This window comes from Dysidea avara, chromosome 7 (assembly GCF_963678975.1).
Source record: "Dysidea avara chromosome 7, odDysAvar1.4, whole genome shotgun sequence".
In the NCBI taxonomy this organism is placed as follows: Eukaryota; Metazoa; Porifera; class Demospongiae; order Dictyoceratida; family Dysideidae; genus Dysidea; species Dysidea avara.
The window spans coordinates 35,747,275-35,771,480 of NC_089278.1; the positions used below are offsets into that span (position 1 = coordinate 35,747,275).

At 37.5% G+C, this 24,206-nt stretch overlaps 1 protein-coding gene and 1 long non-coding RNA gene across 4 annotated transcripts; one reads left to right on the forward strand and one right to left on the reverse strand.

The window, feature by feature from the left end:
- The first annotated feature begins 12,029 nt into the window (after positions 1 to 12,029).
- LOC136261533 (ABC transporter G family member 23-like) lies at positions 12,030 to 22,085 on the forward strand. Of its 2 annotated transcripts, XM_066055547.1 has the most exons (10): positions 12,030 to 12,462; positions 17,266 to 17,425; positions 18,199 to 18,353; positions 18,691 to 18,798; positions 18,857 to 18,950; positions 19,018 to 19,092; positions 19,153 to 19,236; positions 19,292 to 19,385; positions 19,595 to 20,862; positions 21,562 to 22,085. In XM_066055547.1, coding segments are annotated over exons 2-9 (678 nt in total). In that variant the 5' UTR covers positions 12,030 to 12,462; positions 17,266 to 17,359; the 3' UTR covers positions 19,597 to 20,862; positions 21,562 to 22,085. The 2 variants fall into 2 exon arrangements, with proteins under 2 accessions (XP_065911619.1, XP_065911618.1); XM_066055546.1 differs by having other exon boundaries at positions 12,031 to 12,462; positions 19,292 to 20,862.
- On the reverse strand, positions 18,105 to 22,613 carry LOC136261534 (uncharacterized). Of its 2 annotated transcripts, XR_010703936.1 has the most exons (4): positions 19,285 to 22,613; positions 19,144 to 19,234; positions 18,650 to 19,097; positions 18,105 to 18,508 (listed from the first exon to the last, which is right to left on the reverse strand). It is a non-coding gene; the product is annotated as an uncharacterized lncRNA (long non-coding RNA). The 2 variants fall into 2 exon arrangements; XR_010703935.1 differs by having other exon boundaries at positions 18,650 to 19,234.
- Positions 22,614 to 24,206: the final 1,593 nt, after the last annotated feature.

Genomic DNA, 24,206 nt, shown 5'->3' on the forward strand with positions numbered 1-24,206 from the left:
GCCATTTATCACAGGTCCCCTTTTCATCACTGTACATTCCCAGCTTTATGATGTGCTACTAGGAGACTGTACATCCCTTAATAGTCAATGCATATTTTATGCACATTGCTTTATAGTGCACTGAGCATCAGACTAATAAATCAAATCAAAGAAATAATGTGAGAATATCCTTATTTTTAAAAAAACACTACCACAGTACATATTATGAAGATAAGATCTTTTACAACACTACCTAGCTACCAAAACTAATAGGGAAGAAAAGAAAGTGGAGACTACTGCTTGATGTGCAGTCCAGCCAGCCCAACAAATAGTGACAACCAGATGAAAAGGATGATAAAACTCCTCCAAACCACTTCATCACCAAGTCCCCAATCTGTAAAAAAACAAGAATAGGCAATTGATTAGCTACACATTAAAAATCGCTGATCTTAGAGAACTGTCCTGACATCAAGTACATGTATTTTGATTATGTGTGTGATGGTCAGTTTATAAATTAGGCAACGTTGTATACATACCAACTACTACTACACTAAACAGTTTTCCTTTTTTGGTGAGCTATTCTGAGTTTAGTATCAATAATAGGATTGGAGGCATATCATACAATACACTAGTACTGTATAGTAGGGACCACAAAGGTGTGGGCATGGCCCATGAAAAACATCACCCAAAAACCAGCCTCAGTTTTCCCTGACAATTGTATTGTATTATTGTATTAATGCTTTACAGTGACCAGCACTGAAGGTCTGCAGCAACATGTGCTGCAGCCTTAGGATTACCTAACCTAATTTCAAGGACTTAGACTTACTGACTTATAGCTGAAAAGGTGTAACAGAAAAGGGGCCAAAGTAAGGAAAAAAATCCCTCCAATCCCAGGAATTGAACTGCAGGTCACCCAATGTCTAGTCGGGGCCACACTCAGTCGACAATGATGAGACAGATTGATTACATAAAACTAAACCCAAACAAGCTTTCAGATCGACCTGAAACGCTTTCAACAAGTTGCTACGGAATTTTAAACAGAATTTTCTGCTGACTGACTGATGCCTTCAGACAAGTGTAACTCAATAATGGCTAAGGCTACAAGTTTGATTTTTCCACTGTTCTATGTCACTTCAGCCGGACACGTGTCTTGGCATACCACAGAACGTACAATGCATTCTTCATAGACTTACTAGTGTCCTCCTTTGTGTCCCATATATCTTTGCTGACAGCAAAAGGTGGTAGCATGTGATGGCTTTGTAACGGAAATTGTCCGTATTTTTTATAGTGGCTACTTTGATTGTAGAGGTGCTTTTCGAACAGTTCTTGATTCGTAATGCTGTGTAATGGGTTGAACATAGCTGACAACACAGCGAAATGGATACTTCACTTTTCAGACGATAATTGTTAGTTGAGGCGTGCAGCACCATTTCTTTTGGTGTAGTATGCGTGGGTTCACCAGTCATAATAATTTTATTTTACAAAAAAAAAGTTAACAAACAAGTACACAAAAATAAGAATTTTCAACTACAGTAGGGACCATAGCACATCGATAAAAGGTACTGAAACAAGCTGGAGTAGTGCATGATATTAAATCACAGTAAAACAATAAGAAGTGTTATATCCCTACCGTGTATTTACATTATACAGTAGGGACACTTCTTATTGTTTTACTGTGATTAATATCATGCACTACTCCAGCTTGTTTCAGTACCTTTTATCGATGTGCTATGGTCCCTACTCTAGTTGAAAATTCCAAACTTTTTTGTGTACTTGTATAAGTTGTAGTGTACTGAATACTGTATGTGATAGTAGAGTAATGACACAAAATGTATATCTGTGGCAGATTCAGGGAAGGCACAGGGGGCACATACAAGATCAAGATACTCAAATAGGGAAGTAAATCAATACTCTAATAGAACAGTCACCACGAGTCATTTAAGAATCTTCCACTCTGAAAACTTTTATCTGCAACATGTACAGCACACTTAGCTATAAAGCCTGGTAGGATTTTTTTTACAAATTAAACATACATGGTCCTCTATATACCAGTCTATAATTATGATGATGATAGGCTTATTACTAACTGTCACTGATCCCCATAGTTCTCAGGTCATATTTACTACATTCAGTCATACCTTTAGCTTCTGGGGGGCTACATCCCCCAGAACCCCCTGCTCTATATACATACCTACTACCCTAGCTGATGTGCCCCCTTGTCAAACCCTGGATCCACCCCTGCATATAATTCATAAATTTGCTAGGATGTTACCAGTTTTACAACTCAATTTGTTTGGGAAAAGTCTGAATATCATGCAGTACAGTAGTAGTACTACATAATAGGGATCACAGAAGTTTGAGTCTTCATGCTAAAACTATCCTCATTTTTGCTTCACAACAACTTGGCAGTATTAGCTAATACTCAGTCAATCAGTTGCTATATACAAAAAAGTGATTTTCTGCTGGCTGACTACCACATAATTATTAATACCTTCAGACAACTGTAACTTAATGGATAATATTGCAGGCTTGGTTGTTTTACTATTTGCTTCAAGTGCATTTACTTTTTGTAATATCAACACACATTTTTGAGGACTTCTAATGGTGAAATTACGAACTTTAGTGGATTTAAACGAGCTGAGCAGCTGGCAACACAACAGTTCAGTAGTTAAGGTTTGGGAGTTGGGTATGGATTTGTGCTTCAAGCTAGCTTTGGACAACTTTTTGTTCACTTTTTACTAATTGGTGACTGTTCTTGACCTCCGCAATTTTACATCATATGTGACCAGATTTTACAGAACCGATCCAAATCGCACATCAGGCAAAATCAAACTAACACCACCAGTGGATAGCTACACCATCGTACTACAAGTTTTGACCCTCAGCACTACTCAAACTACACGAGGCTGGTTTTTACACACGTCTTTTCTGGGTGGTGTGGAGTGCTCAAATGGCGGTTTCAGGCCTTGTGAAGGACCTGGCTTGGCAAGAGTCAGTGGTTTACTGGTGGACAGCCTTATAATGTTGGCCAGACGTGTTCTCTGTTGATTTTGCTACATATCAGCCACTAGGGAGCCAGCACAGCCCTGTAATCTCGTGTCTGGACTCCAATCGTGGTCTGCCTCCATTTTGAGGTCTAACTTTTGCCCTCCCCACCACCCCCCAGCCTCCACCCCTTTGTGAGCACTCGTGATACTACTTCGCTCGTCCAACTGCTCAGATTTTCTATCTTATTTGGCGGGAAACTGTACAAGCAGCTACAAGTACAGGAAGTGGCTTGAAAGGTAACAGATTGATGCATCTTGTGTGTAAATTTCATACGCGTGCTTGCTATCCTTGGAGAGTTATGCTGGCTTCAATTCTTTAAAACCGTTTATCTCGGAACTTCCAATGTGCGATTTGGATCGTTTTTCCAAAATCCAGTCACATATATATATTTGCACCAGACTTGATACATGAATTCACCTCAATATGTCCTTATTGTATGCCAAATATTGTGGCAATCAAGTTGCGTATTGTATTGGTTCTTGTAAATTGTGCAAAAATAACAAAACAAAAATTAGACTCTCAGGGAAAAAAACAAAATTGATTGCAGAGACTTTGTGTTTGTAGTGCTGTGTAATGGGTGGTATGTACATAGCTGAAAACAAAGTGAAATGGCCAATTGGCTTTCAGCAATTGATAGTTGGGTTGCACATGTACAGTTAATTAATTTTTTGGGTCCTTGTATGTACTGGTGTGTTACTACAAAATTTTAAGGAAAATATTGGAGTTTTAAATTCAAGGAAAGATCATTGAAATAAAACATTGGAGGTTACCTACACCTGCGGCCATACTAGTGCACATTTAATTCCTAATTCAGTCATGGGTATACAATGACTAGCCATAAGACTACAGTAGGGATTAAATGTCCATGAGTATAGCTGCAGGTATAGGGACCTCATTTGTTTCATAACTATGTTGAATTTTAAAAAAATCCCAGTTTTTGTATAAATATTTAAATGCCATCCATTATTGATATTGTGATGATACCAATATCAGTGCACCTCTATGTGTGATTATGTATCACAAACACCATGTATTTTTTGACCAAAATTGTGATGGATATTGATTTTTTAACAATAATGTATTTTGCCTAGTCTTATTTACAGTTGACTTTGTAGCATCGTGGGTGAACCTTGAAATACAAACCTTTTCATGATGGCCTTTTGTCTTTGTAGCTTTTTTACTGTCACCTTTTCCACAAGTAATATTTTTTTCTTGTTTACAAAAAGGGTTTTGGTAACTACTCTCTTAGCTTTCATTTTACATTTATTGTAGATCCATACTTAAAATCTATTCTATTCAAATGCAACCCACTACTACAAAATTGATAATGTAATACAGTAATTCTGTATTCAATATATCAGTTATTGGAATATTGGTAAATTTCCATATCGGTGCACTTTAACCATGCACTCTCTTTTTGACATGTGGACTTGTACTGTTCTGTGATAAAGCAGTGACATTTCATGAGATTCTCACTTCTAATCAACACAGACCTAACTGCTTCACTTGGCAAACTCAATGGTAAGCAACTACTGAAGGTTTGTATCCAACTGGGCAAGCTCTCTATTGGCGACAGCATCCCTTAAAGAAGAAAATAGGTAAATATTAGCAATTGTCCAAAATTGTGTGTGTACAGGGACAAAGCCAGACTTTTGGTGATACCAGGGCTTAGCTGTATAGCTGAGACCAAAAAGAAAAAAAAGGTAACTGCCTGCTGATAATAGCTCCCCTCCTAAACAATGTGACTGCTTTATTAGAGTGATTGACTGCTCTATAGAGTGTCTCATTCTTGACTGCTCTGTTAGAGTATCTCAATCTTAGTTATGTATACAATTATCTATGCCCAGGTTCTGGCTATGCCTCTGTGTGTGTCTACAAGAGACCAATTGGCAAAATAATAGTAAGGAATTTCCCTTAACTTGGGACACCAAGTAAACCAGTTCAACCCTCTTCAAGATTTGTGTCTTAAAGCATAATCTTGATCTTTTCTTTAGGTAGCCTGAAAGCCTTAAAAAGCAACTGCCATAACTCCACACAATTTAAAAGAATACTTATGTGGTCTCCTAATTGGCCCTGCCACCTCCAAGACATGCACTTTCAAAGTTTCTTACCTAATCGTATTACCCTATATCTCGAAGATTTAATGTCACGCTTAGCGCATTTCACAACATTAAAATTTGTGACATTATTAATCACGTAGGATTTTGTTTGTTGCATGCACCTGTAAAACTGTAATGTTGAACATTCACCAACAAACTAGTTTTACATAATAGTTTACTCATTATTTATAACAACCCAATCATTTGTTCATTCCCTACACAACACATGTTTCTTCACTGATCATTACTGAGTTTCCCAAAACAGCTGTCCAGCTACTCTGTTTCTCGTGAATTTCAGGCATCTGCATAAATTCATCATGGATACAAGGAAACAACCCCTATATATTTCAGGCAAAATTTTGTTGCTTTCCATCTAGTATGTGAATTCATTACCTACTCATTATTTGTTACTCGTTACTTGAGGAATTTAATGTCACAAATTTGTCACCTTGTGAGGTTAAGTATGGCACGGTTTTATTTTTGCATGTAAATTAGTTTATGAGAAAAAGCTGCTATATGGTATTCCTATACAGTCAAGTAATTTCTTCTTTTTACATGCAACATGCAGGCTTTAAGCCTTCTCACAGCTCACTAGTAGGATAGCATTCACAGAATAAAACCATTTGCTGGCAAAAAGTGCTCAAACTAAGCTGAAAGTAGTTTGTGTCACCAGTCATTAGCGAGATCCTTATCACCAGCAGAATCATGTAAACAATCCAACTCGCTTAATGTATTAAATCTCAGAAAAGAAATGTTAGGGACAGGTAAGTGGCCAATCTTACAGCTTCATAGAGAGAGCACTCTCTAAATTTTATTCTACAAATAATCAATCATGTTTTAAAATTCCAACTATAATTATCTACCAACTGCTACCACCACCAGATCAAGAAAGGACATGAAGCTCCATAATAACAGCCAACAATATACTATAGTCTTTCAAATGGAGCCAGATAATATCTCTCACGCTAACTCATTAGAGAGTTTCAAAGATTTATTGTATATCAACAGGTAATTTTTCTTGCACTTGCAGGAGGGCTCTGCATGCTATATTAATTTATGGAGTCACTTTAGCAATACCACCTGTAGTCCTCATTACCTTTGTCCCTGTACCAGCAGGGCCGCCCACAGGGGGGGGCAACTGGGGCACTTTGCCCCGGGCCCCAGCCTGAAAGGGGCCCCAGGAGGCCCCATGAAGGCCCCCCCCTGAATACCTGTTTCAAAGATCGATATACTCTAATAGAGCAGTCAGATCTAAATACTCTAATAGAGCAGTCACAGTATTCTTCAGAGGAGCAGTGTAGCAAGCTTATAGATAAGGAGATATGGTTGGTGATGGGTAGTTATTATCATTGCCAGCAGGTTGTGACCTTTTTTTTTTTTTTTTTTTTTTGGTCTTCACCTTACAACTTGGGTCAAGGGCCCCACTTTAACTCTTTGCCCTGGGCCCCTTAATTTCTCTGGGCGGCCCTGTGTACCAGTTGCACATTTCAAGACTCGTGTCTAACAATTATAACTATTTGTAACTAAACGTTTTTCTTTATAGTGTGTGGTTATGAATAAATGCATGTTAGGTTATCAGTGCAGGTCACTGAACGACCCTCACTCAGAAGTCATGATGTCAGATAGTTGTACACAGGTCAAAGAGATTCAATTTCAACTCACACATGCATGCACTAGTCTTTTCCCTGCATAGCTCAGAAGAGTTTTAATGAAACCATTTTGGGCATTCTGTTGACTAAAGTATTTAATTTTACCAGCCTCAATTTTAAACCTTACCTAAATTTAAACACTTCCCAGTGATCTCTTCCCCTCCCTCTTTCTACCTTTCATTTAAATGCAATTGCACCTGTAACTTCTACTAGCAAGTAGCTATACAGTAAAAATTCAGTGGGTACTTCAGCACTTCAAGTCTCCCCCCATCCCACTCTTGGTGTTGTCCACTTGTGTCACACTTCACATAAATGCACCTATATAATGCCTGATCTGTCAATAATCTGCACGTCAATTAATAATGGAACATAAACATCATGTCATCCAGATTTGATATAAAGAATGCATGTAGCTAATTATCCTGTTTCATGTGTTATTACATATGAACTTCAAAGAAATAATTATATGTACAAAGAAAGTAGACAAGTTACAGAGGTATACATATCTAATGTTGAAATTTCCACTGCAAAAAATGGTACTGGCTATATGTTTTATTCATGAGGGCTATTGTACACACTTGTCTGTTGTGCACTTACACTGGCTTCATTATTTTGTTTGCACAATACACTATACCACAAGTAGAAAGTGATATCTTGTCAAACTGTATAATATGCAGTTTTTTTTTAACTGATGCATGTTTAGACATGTATAGCTATTATATACACAAAACTCACCAGTTCTACTGATTATACTCATATCATACAGTATGGTAGTACTGTATATTAGGGATCATGGAGATTTGGGTTTTTCTGGCCAAAAAATCACCCAAAATCCAGCTTCACAATACCATCCTGGCACCTGGCAGTATTGGCAAGCACAAAAGTGCCTTCAGTATGATCCCAATAAATTGTTATGAAATTTAATAAATTATTCGATGGAATTTTCTACTGACTACTGCCTGCCTTCAGGCAAACGTAACTCGATAACGGCTAAGGCTATGGGCTTGATTTTTTCACTGTCTGACATCACTTCGTCCCGAGACATGCTTTTTGGCATACCACAGTACATACAATGCACGCATCATGGACTTACCTTTGTCCTCTTTTGTGTCCCATTTCTTTTTGCTGAAAGCCAAGGTGTTGATTCATGATAGCATGATGGCATGGCTTCCCTGCAGTATGTTTATAAACAGGAATTATCCATATTTTCTGTGGTGACTGTAGAGGCGATTCTAACACTGTTCTTTGTTTATAATGCTGTGGAACGGGCTGAACATAGCTGAAAGTGAAGCGTAATGACCTCTGGAACTTTCAAGGCAGTAATTTATAGTTTGGGCATGCAAATTATTGTATTTTCGTGGTGACTGGATTGATTGCAAAGGCACTTCTTCTACTGTTTTTTGTTTGTAGCACTGTGTATCAAGCTGAACATAGTTGAAAGCGAAACATAATGGCCACTGCACTTTCAAAGCAATATTTACTTCTGTAGGAGGAAATAAACAATTTGGATAGCTGGGGCAAGCGTTCCGACAAAAGCATTAATTCTGGTGCCATCCTTTCTTTTGATGTAGTATGCATGGGTTCACCAGTCATAATAATGTAGTAAACAAACAAAATTAAGGAAAAATTAGGAATTTTAAGTCGATTAGGGATCATAGAAAAAAAAAGTAGCAAAACAAGGGAGGTCACCTATACCTGCAGATATACTAGGAATTAAATGTTCACTAGTATATCTACAGGTGTAGGCGACCTCCCTTGTTTTGCAACTTTTTTTTCTATGATCCCTAATCAAACTTAAAATTTCTAATTTTTCCTTAAACTTGTATATAATTACTATCAGTATACCTGAGGATAGGGTTCCACACCAGTTACACTAACATCATAGCTAGTTACATTGCCACAGGAAGTGATCAAGCTATAAGCCTATACTATAAGACAATGCATTTAGTCATCTTATTGAAACCAAATACAATGTATATACCAGCGTTGAAACCGGGTCACTACTGCTGACCCGGATGACCCACTGACCCGGATAGCAATCCGGGTCAGACCCTATTTGACCCGGATGTGACCCGGATTAAATTAAGCCGAGGCGCGCGATAAGAGCTATGTTTCGGGTATTCTCGAGCGAGCGAGACTACGTTTTGAGCGTTCGATTCGTGTTGTAGTTATGTGATAACTAAGCCGGTAAGTTTATAATTTAAAATCAGTCAGTGGGTTTGGTTCCACGTAGCTACTATGAGTTTACAGACAGCAATTGGGTGTGGCTTCATACATACTTAGTATTGCAATTTCCCAATATATTAAAATGGGCGTGGCTCACAAAAGTGTTTATCCTGCTGCAAGACTAGACCTAGACTATATACAACTCATACATTAATCGATTAGTGGGCGTGGCTCCACGTAAGCTTGCAGACAGAAACGGACACAGTTTCATGCTACAGACTGCACTTACTAATAAATGGGCGTGGCTGAGCGTTTGTAACGCGATAAGTGGGCGTGGCTCATGAAAGAGCTACGCGACTAGCGTTTATAGGTTCCACATCGTCAAACGATCAATTTCGTTTCTCACGTGATCCAATCCGGGTCAGACCCGAATAATTTGTAAACCGGGTCAGACCCGGATGACCCCGGAGAAAATGTGACCCGGTTGACCCGACCCGGTTTCAACGCTGGTATATACCCAGTTACCAAAAAAGCTTCTTCCTAACACTATTACTGATTGGGACCAGCATATAGAGACAAGACAGAATAAATAAATCTCCAATCACCTGAAATTTAATATGAGTATGCATGACTGGTGGTTGGATCAGGAAACAGCTTCTTAAATTGTGCATTTTAAATGTAGCCAACAAGGCAGTGCAGATGCACTCTCCCTGGCTTCAAAAGGCTGTGTTTTTCTCAGAATATGAAAATACAAAATCAAATCATAGCTATATAGAGGAAGTCCAGCATTTTTAATATGCCTGCATTCAATGGCGGACGCCCCCTCCCTTTTGTGGAGGAATCATACTTCTTTTGATTGAGTTGATACTGTCAGGCCAAGATCAACTCTACCATTTATTGCAATCTCACCTGAAACCAAAGTCAAACCAGCTGTCAAACAGCCAGGCGCGGTTCTAAGGGGGTTTCACCGGTTTCCGGAAACCAGTCAGCTTTTTGAGATCAAAAAAAAATTAAAACTCAATGAACTTTAAGGTTAAAATAAGCTATTTAACTACTTGGATAGTTTATTAAGTAATCAAATTAATTTCTTCACCACAAAACAATCCAAAACATTTCTTTTGTAATGTCTAGTGCATTAGCACCTCTAAAAATAATTATTGTTCTTGATTCCAGAGCTTCTGTAACTGCTTGATAAAGTATTAAATCTCTCTGTAAAGGCTTAGAATGAGCAGATTCTACACTTTAGAGTGATTTTCACTCATAATTAACTATTAGTAGGTTCTAACTCCAATACCACTGTATGGACCCTGCCCCCTACCCCAAAGTTGGAAACCAGTCAGCAATTCACTTCTGCGAACAGCCACCCAGTACCTTCGTACTTACTAAGCGCCTTTAAAAATAATTATCGTTTGCTGGTATTTAAGACTTTCATAATCTTAATTCACAACCATCTACAAAAGCCAAAATGCAACAGCGAAACACTACTAAGAGGTAATCATTTACTGCTTCAAAGACAAAACAAGAGAATCTTCGTGCACCAGTAAAACTTAGCCTGCTTGTGTCCCCCCCTGGATTTTCCCCTGGCATCATAGATATACTGTAACCCCTGGGGTTAGTAGCTATATCAATTCCTGTTTACATGTATGCAAGGCAACCACAGTTTGGGTAGCTATATACTTTTAGATAGCAGTAGCCATAGCTAGTTATATATCTTGCAACTAGGTTACAATAGTTAGCTACATAGTTACTAGTAACTATGCTTTAAACATTTGTGCCATTCAAGCTACAACCAAAATACATTATTAAGGCTGTGTATTTTAGGCCACACCAAGTCAAACCTTAGTTTCTGGTCACCCGCCCGCATGGTAAACCTGAAACCCTAGTTTATGAGGACTATTATTAATATTACAGGTGCTTAAGTGCACGTGACCCAGCAAGACACTTATTTTTTACTGCAAAAGATCGATATACTCTAATAGAGCATTCAGGGATTCCAATAGAGCAGTCACACTACTCTTAACTCTAATATTAGGTATATATTAGGTATATATGCCACACTAATAAAATGTTTCTAACTATAGCTAGTTTTGTCCTTGATTATATAGCTGTTCAGATTCTAACTGTTACTAATACTTCTGTAACCAAAGTAATTTCAGTAGCATTAACTACTAGTCCATGCAGATCGGCCATAGCTTTAACTTTATAATTCAAATGTAGTCCTCTAATGATTAGTCTAATTCCTTATCACTGAACACTACAGGGGTATGGAAAGCCGGCAACATTCGGTGAGCTTAAACTTAAACTTTTCCATAACTAAAATTAGATTGGCAAGTAGAAACCCTTATAGTTTAAACATTCCCAGATGATCACTAAAAAACAGTAGTCTGGAGCACTCAATGACTCAAAACTTTGACAGTTACTTTTCTCAAGGTTACTGAATAGAAGGCTGGAAACACATAGCTAGTGGGCTAAGACTTCACATTTGAATGAAGAATTTCTGATGTGAAAATAGAAGTTAAATTTCATTGTGTATCATGATCATATGAACAACTTAGCTATAAGTCATAGTAATACTTTCCTGACATAGCTAATGAGACATTTATTTCACTTGGAAAGCATAAGTAGCTACATGAGCAAAACATTTCCTATAGTATATTCTAAATAATAAATAAATATATACTTAAATGCTATACATCAGTGTATAGCTAGCCATGATCCATCAACAACTTTCCTAGTGCATTTTTTGCCGAAGCACAACTACTTATGTTGTTGGTTAAGTATAAAATCAACATGAATTTGCTAAATTGAGCAAATAATAATACCATACAATATATTGTCACAATAGAGTCTATAGTCCTGAAGTCCTGATCATCCGCCCGCCCGCATCCATTTGTAGGCTTGGGAGTGACCAGAAACTAAGGTATGACTTGGAGTGGCCTTAGTCAAAACTGAGCTGAAATCAGTGTCTGCTTTACTTGTTATTCCTTTCGTAAGTCATATCTGAGTGGAATAATCATAGCTAGCTACAAAGATGCTTCAAAAGTTAACAAACAAGCATATAAAAGTAACTAGTATCTTGTCTAGTTACTTCTACAAAACTAAGTTAGAAGAGATAAAAGTAACAAGTAACTAGCTAGCTATATAGTAAGTTCTCAGTAGTTTTTTAGTACCTTAACTCTACATGACAACTCACTCTAAGGCAGCTAGAAGCACTTTCTTTATGGCTGCGGATGATACTACCAGGACCAGTCGTACTTTCATCGCCATAAAGATAGGGATGGATGAGCATACATTAATTACGTCATCGATTTCCTGTTTCCACACTAATCTTCACATCTTATCACAGATCACGTGATTTCCGTCTGTTGCAGTCATAGATAGCAGTGAACCGACAGAGATGGATCCTTCGGGAGACAGTGACGTGGAGTCCTTGGCACTACAGACAAGAGACCTACACAAGTTTTATGGAACTGGACGAAACGCACTCCACGTGTTGAGGGGAATGAACACGGATGTTCCATGTGAGCATTTAGCAGCTACTACACGTATACATTGTATTTTGTCCGCGAATCAATTTATTTTTATTATTTTTATTTACCTATACTGTACAACTTCAGAAATGAAGAAAAATGTACAGACAAATCACAAAAAAAATAATAATAATAATTCAATACAATAAGTAAATTATAATTTAATTATAGATTTAAATACTTCAAGTGAATTAGAGTCTTTAGCTAGGTTAGGTAAATCATTCCAAAGTGAAATTGTTGCTGGAAAAAATGAGGACTGATATGAGGTCTTTGATGCTTGCAATGATAGGAGGTTAAAAGGATGATAATTTCTTGTACTGGAATATGTTGCAAAGTTAGTATACAAATCAAATGGGATATCAATTTCATTGTGGATAATTTTGTACATCATGGATAATCTTAATTTTAATCGTCTGCTTTCAAGTGATTCCCAGTCCAGCTGGTCCATAAGGTTAGTTACGCTAACAGTAGGGTCACGTGTGTATGTATTGGTCACAAACCGGGCTGCTCTTCGTTGTATCTGCTCTAACCGGGATATTAAGGTAGACTGCCAGGGTGCCCACACTGTTGCAGCATATTCGAGTTGGGAACGAATAAATTCGGTGTATGCTAATTTCTTAGCATGGATTGAGGCACATGAGATAATTTTGAAGGTGTAAGCGGCTATTCGATGAAGCACCATCACATGAGTTACTGCAGTAGTCCTAAATCTAATTCCTAATAATATAGTCGGCATGCTGAACCAGCTGGCACACAATGAAAAACAGATAAACTTTACATAAGTAATGATGCAAGTGGAATCAAAAAAAAAAATAGTGGCTAGCTAATCAGCATCTCTAAGGAGACCTTATAGCTAGCTAGTTGAAACAAATTATACTGAGCTCAAAAAAAAAGCTTTGATGTGACGTACAGCACAGAGGAGGTTGGATACACTCTAAGCGCTACCTAAATATATTACTGTTTATTTCATTGTTTTTATTTCACATAGTCACAATATAAAACTGAAAAATGATGGGGCTCACTGGGGATTGATATTCAGAACGTGCTTCATGTAAGCTTCAAGACAATGTACTTTGTTTTGCTCCATTTGTAGAATACGTACGTGACAAGTCTAGTGAAGTTGTATACACCAAACCGCAACTTATTTCACCCAGAATTCAAGTCTTTTCACAATAATGATTCACTGCAGATCAGCCTATTACCCTCCTCAATAAAACAATTTTTGCATAATTTGTTTTAGTGGCACTTGAGTGTGTCTGGTAGAACAAGTGGGTTTTGTGATATCCCATTACTTTAGTGTTAGCTAGGTGTGAAAAAGCAAACAACACTGTTGCTACAAAGAAAACTGAGACATGCTAACTCCTTTGATGACTTGTCCAGGTAGCTAGCTAAAGGAGGACATTAATTTGTACTTAAAGGTGATGATTTCCTTTAGCATTTTAAGTTCATAATATTATTTAGCTAACAAGTGGCTGCAAGGAAAATTAGTTAGATTAGGAATCCAAACCTACTGATATACTAGTGCATGGTTCCTGGCTAGGGGTTAAATGACCACTATAGTATATCTGCAAGTTTGATACTTAAACTTTTGATGTCGTCTGTTTACTTTTCATAACAAAGCTAATTATGACTGGTAAAAGAAGAAGGTACAAGACATGTCGTTTGTTACTTTGTCTGAATGCACATCCCACTAGTGCTGGCTGATATCGATATATAATGACTTAGTTTATGTCATGGTACGATAGCAAATTATATCACAATAGAGCACAAATCAGCACAGTGTGAGCTTGTAAGATGGTGTCTCCAGTTGCTGTAGGACTCCTGCTGTTCCCGTGTCTTGCCAAGGTGGTTGTATTCTAGAACATTTTCCTACCATTTAGAAAGACGCTGGTTAATTATCTTGTTAGCTATCCAGATCTGTGTACAGTAGCAATATGCCAGTGCCAGAGATGAGTAGTAGTTCAAAGAGCCTATGCAATCAATAGATGAAGGTTGTAGATTAGTGTGCTCAGTGCTCAATAACCTTCCTAGGTCATGCTACAAGCACAACTAAACATCTCTACTGTACAATACTACTACACACTATGACATACTTCATTATCAGCTGTATATATGTTCAGCCCATTACACCGAATTACAGGCAAAGAACAGTACGAGAAATACCTCTGGGGATGATTCATTGTAAACATGATACAAGGATAATGCACCAAAGGTAAGTCCATGATGCATGCATCGTATGTACTGTGATGCCAAATAGCATCTGTTGGGCTGAATCATTGTCGGAACAGTGAAAAAATCAAGCCCGTAGCCTTATAGCTGTTATTGAATTATGCTCGTCTGAAAGCATCAGTTATAAATATTTAGTTAGTCAATCAGTAGAAAATTCTGTTTATATTTTTAAAAATTCTGTAGCAACTTTATGGAAGCGTTTCAGGTCATACTGAAGGCACTTTTGGGCTTTGGTTATACCTAGCCAATATTGCCAAGTTTCCATGAAGGTATTGTGGGGCTGGTTGTAGTGCCGGTGAAATTCTTAACCAGAAAAGCTATGATCCCTAATATACAGTACTATCGTACTGTGTGATAGAAATGTTATTATTTTTATCTAACAAAACAAGCAGATTTATGATTAAATAATATACGATGTTTTATAGTAAGTGATTATGTCACTATTATTATGTCTGGACACAGGTTTTTGGCTCCACACCAGTATGAAGACCAGTCACAAGTTCAAATACAGACTTCACCATAGTGTGAAATAACCATTTGCAATGAATCTTACCTATTTAGGTTCTTGGTAAAGTTCGTTTATAATTTTGTAGAAGGTGTGAAAGAGGCTTAACATACTCGAGAAAACAGATGGGTATTAAAACAGAATATTTCTGACTATTCATTGTAACAATTGTGATTACTACCTTATAGACTAGTGCCGAAACGATTATTCAGGTATGTGACTGTTCGGCCAGCATGACACTATTCGATTTGTTAACCTGCTATTTGATATTCGTTAGCACTTTAGTAAGCTGTAATCAGATGAATAAAGCCAACCTAGAAGCTTGAGATTCTGGCATAATCACACTGAAAAATTCTATTTAGAAGAGATATAAATAGTTCTCACCTTATTGTCCAAGATTTTGGTATTAAAAAGTAATCAAATAGCTAATCATAAAAATTGCTATTTGTTTCAGTGCTATAATGGACCATTAGACTGTACTTCCCCAGAGGAGGTTGATCTCCTGTTTTGTTAATAGAATACATGCATGAAGGCTGGTGAAGTAGTATATATCACTAAACTGCAACTTATTAATTTCACTTGGAATTCAAGCACTGATTACAAAACAGAGTGCATTGCCTTGAAGCTTACACGAAGGATGATCTGAATATCTAACGATCCCCAGCAATCCCCACCATTTTTCGGTTTTGTATTGCGACTATTGAGGATCACGTGAAATACCAAATCAAAGAATGCAATTAAGGGTACAGTTCACGTGAACACGTCCAACCTCCTCTGGTACTTCCTATAATCAAACATGCTATGGAGTTTTTAAACTTGTGTTGGCTTGGGTGACTGGTGCCTGTAGCAAATCAATGCTTGAGATCTTTCCATTGCATGTTTCTAACCAGTCTAACAGGCTAGATCTCTTAGTGGATTTTGAAAACCTTATTATCTTCCAAAAATCAAAGCATATTATGCATACCAATATCTACAACAGTTTTATTTCCAGTATAAGTGTTGATTTGACCAAAATGAACTAACATGCCAGAGACAGAACTAGCCAGGGTTTCAGGTTAATGCATGGGTAAACCACATGCACACATGTGTAGGGGTATTAGGTGACTAACATGTGTATGCATCTGGAGGCATTACCATCCCAACTTTTAAAAGGTTTAACATTCAATTATTGTTGAGAAAGCAAAGAGCCAGTATGCTTCATTTTCAGCTATGCTCAGCATGTTACACAAAGAACACTATGAGAAAGACCTCTGTCAGTCACAATGAAAAAATTGGACGATTCCCGTTACAAAGGTAGGGAAGTCACCTTGCAGTGTTACAGCAAATCGACACCTTGTGTTGTAAGCAAAGATAAAGGAGGACAAAGGTATGCCCATGTAGCATGCATTGTATATACTGTGGTATGCCAAAAGGCACTGGTCAGGCTGAGGGATATCTAACAGTGAAAACATCAGGCCCTTATATAGCCTTAGTGATTGTCAAATTACACTTGTCTGAAGGCATCAAGAGGCAGTTAATGTCAGTCAGTAGAAAATTCTGCTAAATAAAAGAATTAAAATTTTAAATTAACTTATTGGAAGCATTTTTGGCTGCCATGGATCACATGCGCAATTGATCATGTGATGCAGTCCTTAATTCAGCGATGATTCAGCATTTAAAATAATGCAATGTGACCCTCAAAAGTAGTACAGAGCCACGCCAGTGTGCAAGTAGCTACCGGAGAGCTCAGGGCTATAAAATTTGGTGTGATTTTCAAAAATTCTGCTTCTAATAGGGGGGTTCATCTGAACCATCTGAACCCCCCAACCTAATATACAATACTATTGTACTGTATGATAGAACAGGGAAAGGTGATACTCTACATGCAGTAGTGTGTTTCATTGCATGCAAAATTTATCTGGGTGGAGTGTTCATGACCTTTTCACCACTTTTATACCTGTAATGTGTGACAGATGCTGTAGGGATTTTTCCATTGCTCCACAACCGAAAAGCATGAATTTGTAACCCAGTAGATTACAAAAGTTATACTACAATTGTATATACAGATTGTTTTATTTTAGATATGGTCTCCTTGGTGCCAGTGGATGTGGCAAGACCACATTGTTATGTTGTGCGCTGGGACAACTACCCATCCATTTAGGAAGGATCATCATCATGGGTAAACCTCCTGGAGCCCCTGGACATACTGTACCTGGCAAAGATGTGGGCTACATGCCTCAGGTAAGTATTGCTTTGCAGTACCTAATAAACGAAGATCTGAATTTTACAACTGACTAATAATCAGCTCTGTGTTTCCTTCACAACAGCTTTGCAATATTCATCAAGCTTGAAGTACTATAACATGATTTTATATTAGTGGAGTTTTCTACTACATGTACTAATAAACTAACGTCTTTAGACAAGTGTAACTGTCAATGGTATACACCTATTATCACTTTTACACACTGCTTGGGTCCAAGATGTGCCTTTTTGGTATACTGCGAGAGAGAAAATTCACATTTTTCACAGGCATGGCTTTTCCCTTCTTTTGGTGCAAGGGAATTGATTCATGGGTCGTTGCTTTGAGTATACACACGTGCACTGAGTGAAACTGTTTGTAGATTTTGTACCATGGCTCCAACAGATAAATACAAGCATCCTTTGCACACTGCTCTGTATTGCTAAGTTGTGTATCAGGAAATGTATTGCTTAAAGTGAAATGGCCTCTTCACTTGTCAGCAATAGACATTCGAGTGTGTTTTTATTGAGTTGGACAATTCATGACAATGTTACTCATTTACTGAAGTTTCCTAATTATGGTTGAATAGGTGCATGTTGTTTGGTACTTGGTTCTATAATCATACTATTAGTTCCTCTTATTAAGGTTCTCATTTACTTACACAATTTAATGGATTTGAAAATGTTAAATATTTATAATAATGTTGCGGTAGTTTTCTTTGCTGCTTTGTGCTATACTTGTAGTGACTTTACTTTTCCATGATATGCTGTTAAAGGAAACTGCTCTGATCTCTGAATTCACCATGTTGGAGTTGATGTACTATTTTGGTATCCTCTATCGGATGAACATGAAATATGCTCGTAAGCGTACCAAACTGTTGAGGAAGCTCTTAAACCTGCCAACTATTCATCGCAGATGTGGACTCTTGAGGTATTGTTGTATGTTGCACATGAAATGTGTAGAAACTAAAGTACAACTACCCAACATATTAATATTTAAGAATAACAGTATCATATCAGTGTCATCAATACAGCAGATCTTTCTTGGTTATCATATCAGGTTTCATAACTTTTTAAGGACTGCATCTATAAGATGATTCAGTTAGAATATAAAGCAATTCATCTCCACAATCTCATTTATACCACAACTTTGTTCAACAAATGCATGCAGTTTTAGTAGCATGTGTGTCATGTTATATAGTTATGTGTGATTCAGTGATTGTTCACCTGTTTGTGTGTTATATTGTTTGTTGTATTCCCTGTTCCAGTGGTGATCAGAAGAGACGTGTATCCTTCGCTCTTGCTCTTCTTCACGAGCCACCATTGTTCATCCTAGATGAACCAACTGTGGGAATTGATCCCTTGTTGAGAGTAAGGTACTACCCTGCAGCTAATAATCAAGTAGTGTTTGTATTAGGGTGTGCTATTATTTAGGATCTGGCGTCATTTATTACATCTCACTTCAGCTGGTAACACTACTATTGTCATTACTACCCATTACATTGAGGAGGCCAGACAAGCCCATGTGGTCAGTTTTAGAGGCTCTTGTTAAACATGTGCCTGTAACTATGGTGCTAAATTTTGTCTTAATTTAGGTCGGTTTCATGAGATCGGGTAAACTGTTGGCCCAGTCCAAACCTGATGATCTTATGAGAGTCTTCAATGTTACTGTAAGCTGAATGTACAACCATAAGCAATGTATGTACATGGTACTGTATTACCAAATAAAGATGCTTGAAGATGTATTTCTAAAGTTATCTGAAGAGGAAGAACTGAGTGGACTAAAAAGAGCAATCAAGTCCGGATCATATGCTGTGTGTGGCACTAGCAATTTTAGTGAGTCATCATTTATACCAACTTACCTTTCAGAAATCTTCAGAAGAGCAGACTGAGAGAACACCTCTCATGAGTGGTCAAATGGATGATGACTGTAATGCAGTAATGCCTCCTCCATTGTTTTCATGTTAGTGCAGTGTCAGAGAAGGCTTCACTTGCGCACACAACACACGCACACACAACAAACACACTACGCACACATTATTTATGTATGCATGCACACACACACACGCACACTACGCACATAATGTCATATGTACATACACGCAAATGCTAATGGTATACTGTTTTGCCAGTAGGAGTCCATTCTATTATAGTGTGTGTATGTACTATTAGAGTAACTGAATGGTGCTTTGTGTATGGGCTTCATTTATCCAACAAGGTCACACTTATCTGAGCTCACTGAACTGTTATACTGGTGTTTGGATAATGTTAGATCATGTTGTACTAGACACATGGCTTTATTTCACAAGCTGCAGGGATTATGCTGTTAATCTTGAAAGCATCATTACATTAAATTACATCACATGTTATTTTTGCAAACAGAAAACTTACAATGATGATGATTTGTTATGTAAAGTAATAAGCTTTGCGGTTTAGAAATATACAAGTCATATAAGTAAATTAGATAGACAAATGTTAGCTGTTTTCTTTGTCAACAAGTGAATGTATGCCGCTGTTTACACATTGAAATGCTAAAAAATTGCAATACTTATTTCAGCCAAGTGTATAGTAGAAAGAATGTTTAGTATAGACTATTCTTGTGACAAATCTATCACCAAAAAGAGCAGTTTGGAGAGAAACCATACTGTCAATTAAAGAAAGTGATCATTATGGTGCTACCCTTCACATTGGATGACCCAAAAACTATGGAAGACATCGGAGAGCTGCTGATTCCAATGTGCAATGGGGAATTATTGGGAAACTTGAAAATCGAGCTGCAAAAGCCAAGATATATACCACTATTCTGCTGCAATTTTATATAGCATGTGTAGTGTGGAAAGGTTTGTGCAACATCATAGTATATAAAAAGCATTTCTAACATTGTTCTCAACAAAATCAGAATATAATTGTATTTCCTCTGAGGCCTAATCCTATTCTACGTGGCTGTTGCATTCAATATATGGACTAATAGACTACACTAATTGAATTGTTACCTTTCTCAAAGCTTGATCAGGCTGTTTACATGAAAAATGAACTTGAAGAGTTCCCTTGAAGATAGAGGGTTATGCTCCACACAGACATGGATTGGATGGATCCCAAAAGTCATATAGTGCAATGCACAACGAAGTGTTGGAATGGTCTGTTACAATGAAACAAGAACATTGGCTATACTAAATTTTAGTGTTTGCTTCATGCTCTGCTAGCACCCTATACAGGTGCTGCAGAGTTTTAGTTTCCTATCAAGGAAGGAAGGAAAGTGTGATATGCTTGGAAGATGTTCATGACATTCATACACATGATATAACGGCAATTAGGGAAGTGGTGTAAAGCTGTAAACTAAGAGCCAACAACGTGGCCCAGGGACTTTGGATAGCAAGAGTAAGAGAGACGTAAACTCACATGCAAAGTGATATGGGAGGATGTGAAATTTGTGACTGATGGTAATATGACATTGATGGCCAGAGCCTAGGCTGGTCAATGAACAAGACAACAGCACTGTTAGTAGGGACCCACAAATTATGCTTTTAACCTATTATGCTTTTGAGCAGTGCTCAAAACTTTTGCCTATTATACTCAATTTATCCCTCAGTTCCTATTAAATGTGAAGTAGAGCAAATCTTTATTTGTCAAAATGCATGTCAGAGAAAAGATCAACATATTCTAATAGAACAGTCAGGTGCTATTAGTGTTGCTGACTATTCTATTAGAGTACATCGATCTTTTTCTGTGAGTTTTGGATTTATTATGGCACAAGTATTCTGCCTATTATGCTAGCATTACGCTCAATCCTTTCAGGCACCTATTATGCTTAACATTATGCCACAGCATAGTCAGTGGATCCTTAACTGTCTGGATTTGTTATGGGCAGGCCTGTCTAGCAATGAAAATAGTACCAATAAGTGTTCATGTGAGGTGTGAACCTATATGGAGAGAAAAAAGATATACCGGTATACGTAACTGACAATATTATAAGACCCCAGCAAGATATTGCAATTGTAATTAACACTCTAATAGTTCCATCCTTGCCATACCTTTGGTCTTTGTGGTTGCATGCGACTGAGGAATCATATGTATATTTAACAAATGGTCTAATCAATCTGTCAAAATATGGTTAAATAAAAATGTTTAATTGTACACAGTATCCAGCACAGCTGAATATGAATCTGGTAGTAGTCAACAACAACATGTACAACGCTGGTGGTTATGAAGCACTTTACATTTATTAAATAGATTCAGTTTACTGTCGTTACATGCAGTAAACTAGCAAAAGTGAAGAAGACAGTATGTTGTAGAATTTGGTAGTAGAAGGATAACACCACCCGACCAAAACAAATCTGATACTACAAACATGCAAGAGATGGAAGAAAGCACTACCCAATTATGCTATTTACAATGTCTAGTGTTTATTTTAAACATTTAACTAATCTTGTACGTACAATGGAGCCTCGGTTACCCAGAACCCACTTTTCCAGATTCTCGGTTAAATTGAACTACAGAAATTTAATGACTGCTCTAGTGACTGTTCTTATATGGTAGTTAAAATACTGGTATTTAAAAAAAAAAATCTTTATGCTATTTATACACAGTTTCAGAGATGTTGACTTTTCAGAATAATTGACCTCCCCTGGTTCCAAGGAGTTTGGATGAACTGAGGTTTCACTGTATAATATACATCCACAACATGTAAAACCATACAGTACAGTATTGTTTACAGATCACTTGATTATTCAACACTAACATAGACCTGGAAAGAGAAAAAAGCAATAGTTCATCTACCTGTGTAATCTCACCACTCCCACAGCCTATTAGCTCTGAATGGTGTGACTACCATTTCACATGAAGTGTTGAAAACCTTTGGCAGCACAATGGTCTCCACGCCTATCAGTGCAAACAGCCACAGCAAGTTTTTAACACTGAAACAATCTTAAATGAAAGCCCTTGTGAAGTGCAGTGATTAGCACGCAATGTAGCTTATAGCTTGTGTCTCGTATGATTTTCAATTTAGTGGCAGATTTTTGTGTAAACATGAAGACATGCAGACACTACATATAGCTAATAACGTGGATCCCTTAAGATGATTGACCACACTATCTCTAAAACAGCTATTAGTGGTTTTTTGGTGTCCTAAGTAAAATCTTTCTGGATATCCTAAGGATAGTGACATCCTCACTTGTTGGAAAAGCTGAAACATTCATTTACACCACATCTTTGATCACATATAAATTGACTCTCAAAAGCAACAGCATATCGTCTGAGCACACAAAAACTAGTATTGTTTATTTAAAAATTAAGTAGGGATGGAATCCAAGCAATAGAATCTAGTGAAACAACATGTACAAACGATGGTATTGCAACAGGAAAGTCCCTACATTAACATTTAGTTTGTTCAATGTCATAGTAGCTACAGGGCTATGCTGTAATACCATCATTCGTATCTCCTGTTTCACTAGTTTTCATTGCTTGGATCCCTATACACTTCATTGTATTTTTTTAATTACACTAGTTTGTTAGTTTTGTGCTACGTATGATATTCACATGTGACTGTATTAGAATATTGAACATGGCTGTTGTATCAGGGTGGCTACTTTATTAGAGTATCTCAAGTGGGCCTCAGGCAACTAGCCTATGAGACACATGCAGTATTTTAAAGGGGCGTAATCTTTCCATCCATGTGCTGTGCCAGTCAGAGGCATGTGATCAATATGATCGATTGCAATAAATATGACTATATCATTGCAGTGCTTGTCTGCTCGATCATTATTGGTGCTGCTAAGAAGGCATGGTAAATTGTAAGAAGCAGCTACAAGTCTAGCTAGTATACTTCTTACAGCAGCATGAGCACTTTAAATATGGAAGTGTTGATATGGAAAATTATTGTCTCTGGTGAACTCGTTAACATGGCAGCATTGTTTAGTCTCAAATTGCTGCCTCATATCACTGCAATGCTTGAACTTAAACATAAATGTTCCACCATACAGAGGACTACTCACATGTAACACAATTATTGTGATTTGTTGACTACACTATTCACCATAAGCATGTCCTCACTATTTCATGTCTACTGATTCAGGTGTCAATGTTAGGTCTGTGTAGTACGTGCCAAACACAGGTCAATGCCTCTTTCATAGTGTATATATAGCCAATCTGTATGCAAATTGAAGTGCTCCATTGCACACTTGTATAACAAAATTAATTATGATTATGTAGCCCTAGGACCTGTCGTCCTTGAATTGTCTATGTGGTGTGTGGATGTGACATAATTTGCCTTTTTTTTTCAAGGAATAGTACTCTGGTGACATTGATGTAACAGTGATGTAACAGAACAAACAATGGGGCCATTTGATTATGCGTACCAGTTCTCAGTAAGGATCATGCAAGAGCATGCATAATACTGTTACATGCCTCCTTTGCGGGTCAGCGTAGCTATGCCTAACTATTGTTTCCTCGCATAGGGGACATGAGGCAAGATACACAACTCAACTAACATTGTACTTGTTTGCCTTTGTAAGTCAAAGGCAAGCAAGACAAAAACTTCAATTGGTCAAATAAAAAGTATACCACAATTCATAGCTTAGTGTAAATGTGATTTTACTAGAAATCAACCAACAAACAGTCAAGTGCAGTTTTTATCATTACCACGCAAAGATTGCAGTAGACTACAGGATTAGAGTGCCACTCCATATATGTATCAGGCAACCACCTTACCTATCAATCTCATGCCCCACCTCCACCCCTGGGTAGCAATACTGACAAAGCCTAGCATCAAACTCCCCAGTATAAGAAG

Excerpts from the sequence above, each read along its gene's own strand:
- LOC136261533 (XM_066055546.1), top strand. The coding sequence starts at position 17,360 with ATGGGTAAACCTCCTGGAGCCCCTGGACATACTGTACCTGGCAAAGAT. Across the intron at positions 17,426-18,198 it reads ATGTGGGCTACATGCCTCAG|GAAACTGCTCTGATCTCTGA; the intron begins GTAAGTATTGCT and ends ATGCTGTTAAAG. Across the intron at positions 19,093-19,152 it reads TGAGAGTCTTCAATGTTACT|ATGCTTGAAGATGTATTTCT; the intron begins GTAAGCTGAATG and ends TACCAAATAAAG.